At 37.6% G+C, this 5,511-nt stretch overlaps 1 protein-coding gene across 1 annotated transcript; it reads right to left on the reverse strand.

Moving 5' to 3' along the window:
• Positions 1 to 1,194: 1,194 nt before the first annotated feature.
• Positions 1,195 to 4,823, reverse strand: LOC6564310. Its single transcript, XM_001989861.2, has 3 exons — positions 3,370 to 4,823; positions 1,846 to 2,374; positions 1,195 to 1,785 (listed from the first exon to the last, which is right to left on the reverse strand). The coding sequence occupies exons 1-3, from the start codon at positions 4,821 to 4,823 to the stop codon at positions 1,273 to 1,275; spliced, it is 2,496 nt and encodes an 831-aa protein (XP_001989897.1). The 3' UTR covers positions 1,195 to 1,272.
• Positions 4,824 to 5,511: the final 688 nt, after the last annotated feature.

Raw genomic sequence — 5,511 nt, forward strand, 5'->3', positions numbered from 1 at the left:
ATTTTATTGGTATGTTTTAACACCAGACTATATATTAGCTACGATTTATTCAATTAGCTCTATCACTTTAATTGCTTAACAAACGACAACAGCAAAGAATTTATTAAATATTCAGCTTATAACTAGTTCTTTCAGGGTCTTGCCGCTAAAGTGTTGAAACTCGCCAACAATTTCTTAATATCTCTATCTTTAAGCTATCGTTGTACATATTAAATTTATTCTAAATCGAAAAGGTGTTGCAAAATTCAATGAAAATTACATGAACTAATAAATATACTAACCAGAAGCTCATTCAGCCAAGCACATCGCCTAGCTATACGCGAGCAGCTGATTGAGTTGTGTTGGCCAGCAACAACAAAAACATGCCAATTTGATGATACCACAACAAATGTGTAAATCTAAAAATATGTGCTTATTTTTTGTGTATTTTTTGTTTAATTATGAGAACATCTGCATATATATTTATATATTATTTTTGTGTACGGGGCAGCCGACGTAGTGGGCCACCACCTTTTAAGGATGCATCAGCCAAGGAGGTGATGACGACCACGAACAGTGGCACTATCTAAACATTTTGAAAGACTAAAATCAAAATTTATAAAAATATTTTAAGTTATTTCATGTAAATCTATTTGTATTCTTTCTTCAAATTTATCTCCCTTTCTTATTAACGTTTTTTTCCTTATGTTTAACAACTGATTGGATTTTTTCTGGATTTTCCCAATCCTTTGAATAAATTCTAAACCAATTTACATTTTACTTCCCCCAAATTTAATATTCTCTTTATTTTATTTGTATTTTTCAAATTTGTATTTATTATTCCCATTAATTTGTTTGTTTTTAGTTTATGTTAAATAAATAAATACAAAAATATATAAAAAGAAAAAAAAAGTTGAAGTCTGTCAGAAAAATCAAAGTGAAACTGTTAAATTAAATAATTTAATATAAAGCAGATGTGCTTAGTTTAGAAAATTTTTTTTTAATATAATAATCGGGTTCTTAAGGGACACTGTAGATCAACGACAACTGCTTGGATTAAGACAAGCAGCCGCAACGGTAACGCTGCTGTGCATTCCACGCCATATTGCAATTTTATATTTTTAAATTGCATAATGTGCCAAAAGAATATGTAAAATATATAAGTATATGTACTATATACATATTTATAAATGAATATGAATATGTTTTGCAATTTGTATTTTCCAATCAGTGGCGCTTTTCGTCATGTGAAAGGTTGCACTATGCGTATGCGTAATTTTCCCTCTTTTTTTCTTAGAAGCGTCCAAAGCGACGATGTATGCAACGTAGTACCCTGAGGCGTGTGCGCCACTTAACCACCAGTAAATACACCACACATTCCAGGATAAAGACACCGCCGGCCAGCAGTGTAAGGACGCTGGCAAATGCAAAGGCACCGTGAAATGCGCCCAGTGTCAGCGCCTTGAAGGCATCCTCCTGCACACCTGTGATCTTCTCCTGAATCATTCGCACCATATCCAAATCACGTGCCCACTTCTGCATGTGTCCCGACTCGATGACGTGCTGTATAACCGCATTGATGTGGTGCAGCAGATGATATTTCTTGGGGAGCAGCATAGACACCTGATAGACATATAAGGATTCCTTACGATCAAAGCAATATAGGCGATCTCGCTGAATTCGGGCGTTGTAGAAGGCATGTTGCCTGGACACGGAAACGACAACATTTTCTTGGTCCGCGGCATTATTGAGACACTCCACAATATTTACGCACACCTCAAAATTTTCACGTATATACTTGAAGGTCTACAAAGAGAGAGGGAGAGAGAGTGCAATTTAAAGTGAGACGGCTCTGCGGATACCCACCTCACCCTCTTTACTGAGATGCCTCACATTCTCGGAGCTGATCAAAATCCTCATGCGTTCACTATAAATCTCCTCCAGTTCACTAATTTGGGCTTGTGTCGTCGGAGTGGTTAGTGTGCTGATCAGAACACTTTGATACGTGTTGCTGAAGAAGAAGGCCAGAATGAAGGCCATAAGCAGTAGCAAGCGCAAAGCATTTGGCATTGCTTGGGCATTCACATTAATGGCCTGGGTGACCAAAATGCCCAGCATGCGTATGCAGATGGACAGATAGTTGCGCACACTCTTCAGCTTAAAGCCGGAGATGTGCTGTACCATCACCACGCCCAAAGAATTGACTACGATGGTCAGCAGCAACAATAGCCAAGCAACGGCATCAAAACTGGCCAAAAAGTTGAATAGGCTATGCTGGCGCTTTGCCTTCGCCACGCACCAGGTGAGCTCATCCTGATGATATGGTGTGGAACTGGACACAAACTGACTGATTTTGGGATCTTCATCGATGCCGCCCACAATCATTTCGATTTTTCTGTTCAATAATCAAAAATAAAAGTTTAAATCATACATACGTACGTAAAGATATTTATTCACTTATTTAATGTGAACTAAATGCAGTCCCCAATCATTTAAAAGTTAAAAATTAAAGTTGTACAATAAATTATAAACAATTAAAAATAATAACACTAAAATATAAAATTCAATAAATGAAATATAAAATATCTGGATATATTTATATGTAAAATAGTGATATAAAGAATAGTCAATGAAACTAGTTTAGTGTATGAATAATATTGCAATGATAAAATTGCTATCATACATTTTGACCTAAAATTATTTTGCAAGTCTAGAGCAGAGGCCCTGGCCAAAAAGTTATTGCACTTTAAAATCGGTTCAGTTATGGGAGTGGCAAGTTCAGTTTGCTTTTTTGTGGCACAGAATAAGAAATATATTATTATTAATATTTGGATGTTTGAATCTAAATCTAAACATACGAAAGAAATAGAAATACTTACAGATCAATTTTGTACAAAATCTATTTTTATTAATTATTTAAAACTAAAAAATTATATTACTAATTCACTAATTTTGTAAATAAGACATGTAACATATAATATATAAACATTTATTAATTTATAAATTAAATGGAAAAGTTCTATACTTTTCAATAATTCTACAATTGTGTTTAAATGTTCTTCTCTTGGTTCTGAAATCTGTAAGCCTATTTTCCAATCTTTTAGCCGAGTGGTGATTGCATGTATGCCAATCACATAAATGCCTTACCAGACTAAGACATAATCTATTTTAATTTTTGTTGTGAGCAGTGCTAATCAAACTTACTTCCGCTTTAGAGTCCGACGCTTATATGGATAATCTAAATTGTTAGTCAATCTTTTAGTTGCGTATCTTAGTCTAAGTGCGTATCTATATCCCTAAATGAAGCTTTAGTTCAAATTTCAGTTAACAAGCACTTAACCTTTTAGCCACAAGTTATCAATCAATCAAAAGTTACATCAAATCACTTACCCCTCGATTAGCTGCTGGAACAGATGGAATACATTGCTGCTCTTGGTGGTGAAATCGATACTCACATGGAGTCGCTGGGCAATGGTCTGCGTTAGTTGATACTCGATGCCAGTTAGCGTTGACAAGCCAACCGATTCATCGACTTGATTGGTATTTGGCATTTCATCTTCTGCGTTGTTATAATCTTCTTGCATTTCATCATTATAGTCGTAGCTCGGAGCGGTCTCGTTACCCGCTCCGCCTGTCTCGTAATAGGCTGGGCCTACTAATGGCGCCTGGCTAATGGGGAATATATACGGCTCCCATGGACCACGATAACCAGCTCTAATGGGACAGCCGCTCAGATCACGGGGGAATTTATCTTCAAATCTAGCACGTACATATTCTTTGACTTTTATTTCTGGTTGATCCGATTTGGATGTTTTATTGGTGCCCTCGTTTTCTTGACTGTCCATTTTAAAGCTACTATTCTCATTTGTCGTTAGGCCTAAAGCCCGGGCAGTAGCATGAGAGTTCATATCCACAATTGTGGTATCATTATATTCATCTGCATTTTCGTCAGCAGGTTCCACCTCATTGACATATTCCGCTTCCTCGACTGTAGTTGCACTATTTTCATTTTCTCTGTTTTCAGTTGGCCCATCATCATTATTCCCGTATTCCGATTCCGCTTCTCCATTGTCTTGAATAAACTCGTTCTCGATTTCGTCTTCAAAATTTGTGTCTTCGTTGTCGAGTTCACTGCTGGAATCGTCATCCTCCTCAGCTTCTTCATAGCTGCATGAATCCAAGAACTCTACGGCAATCACACGATTACCACAATTATTATCCGGATGATATGGAAAGACTGTCTTGCCAGAGTAAAAACTGTTTTCATCACTCTGCCCGATCACATTCACATTGTAGAGATGGTTGTTCATGAAGCTCAAGAGTATCTCGACCATCAAGTCGGTCATCTCTTCGTCTGTCTCCTCCACAGAAGCCAAATACACCACAAACTGTGCCAACGGGTTCCAGTTGAGCATGCCCTTCCAGTGTGCCAGCGTCTCATCCAAATCCTCATCGTCCAGATTGTCCACTACCAAAAAATAGCCTTGTGGCTTCACTTGCATGACTTGCTGCCCATCGAAGTTAGTTTTTGTGTGCGTCACCAAAATGGTCCATGGACAATCCGGCTGAATGTTAAACTCACGCAGCAGCTGCTCCTGAATATCGCGACTATAGGGTGTGACACTCACGCAGAGCACGGCACCGGAGAGTGTATCTCCGGAGTTGAAGTATTTTTGTAGCAGGGCCAAGGTGCATGCTGCCTGGGACTTGTCCTCGTCGCGTACCTGCATTAAATTAATGCCAAAACCGTTAACCACAACTGTGCGCAATGTCAGCTGGAGCAGCAAAAGTGCTGCCACCGAAGTGGTGCCACCACTTGATAGTCGTAATGGTGGCGTTGACATGCGGACGAAAACTAAACGCGAAACGCCCTCGTTGTGGCCTAGGTAAGCGACACACTCTAAGCCACAAGGGAGCCTTGGGGCCAAGTTATTATTATCCAATTACCCTTGCTAATATTCAATTCATGAATTTGCCCTCCGGCAAAATCCAAACCATTAGTGTTATTTGTTTTTATGTTTGTTTTAGTTTGATGCGCCCTGCACGCTTCTATATTTTCCTAGCTTTCATATTCGAAGGTTAGAAAATGTCACATAATATAAAAAATGCAAAATGATGTTGTAATTCGGCATTCAGTCTGCACAGATTTATAAAGTGGTATTGGTCCTGTCACACCCAAAGTTGGCACCAACTAGTTTGGCTACGGCAAACTGGAAATTGTGCTGTCGAAGTACAACAAAATAAAAAAATCAAAAATGAAAAGTAAAAATACGTATATTAAAGTGCGTGCGTAAAAAGGACTGAAGTCTGTCATGTGGCTATTCGTTATTCATATACGCAAAATATATGTAACTGTTGTCACAAATTCTTTTTTTTTTATCTGAATGCTTGACAACATACCAGTTTGAATGTACTAAAATTAAAGTAGGTAAAATTGTTGATTTCAAAACTTTTGATATATTTTTTTTTTTGCAAATTAAGACTACTGCACACTTTAAAAAAGACATCAATTGCGAAAAGACTCATGAATTT

This window comes from Drosophila grimshawi, unplaced genomic scaffold (genome assembly GCF_018153295.1).
Source record: "Drosophila grimshawi isolate 15287-2541.00 unplaced genomic scaffold, ASM1815329v1 contig_311, whole genome shotgun sequence".
Lineage (NCBI taxonomy): Eukaryota > Metazoa > Arthropoda > Insecta > Diptera > Drosophilidae > Drosophila > Drosophila grimshawi.

What these genes read in the sequence shown, in the direction of transcription:
- LOC6564310 (XM_001989861.2), bottom strand. Translation starts at nt 4,823, where the DNA reads ATGTCAACGCCACCATTACGACTATCAAGTGGTGGCACCACTTCGGTG. An exon ending in TTCCAGCAGCTAATCGAGGG is followed by an intron (nt 2,375 to 3,369) that starts GTAAGTGATTTG and finishes ATTATTGAACAG; the next exon opens with AAAAATCGAAATGATTGTGG. An exon ending in ATCTCAGTAAAGAGGGTGAG is followed by an intron (nt 1,786 to 1,845) that starts GTGGGTATCCGC and finishes CTCTCTTTGTAG; the next exon opens with ACCTTCAAGTATATACGTGA.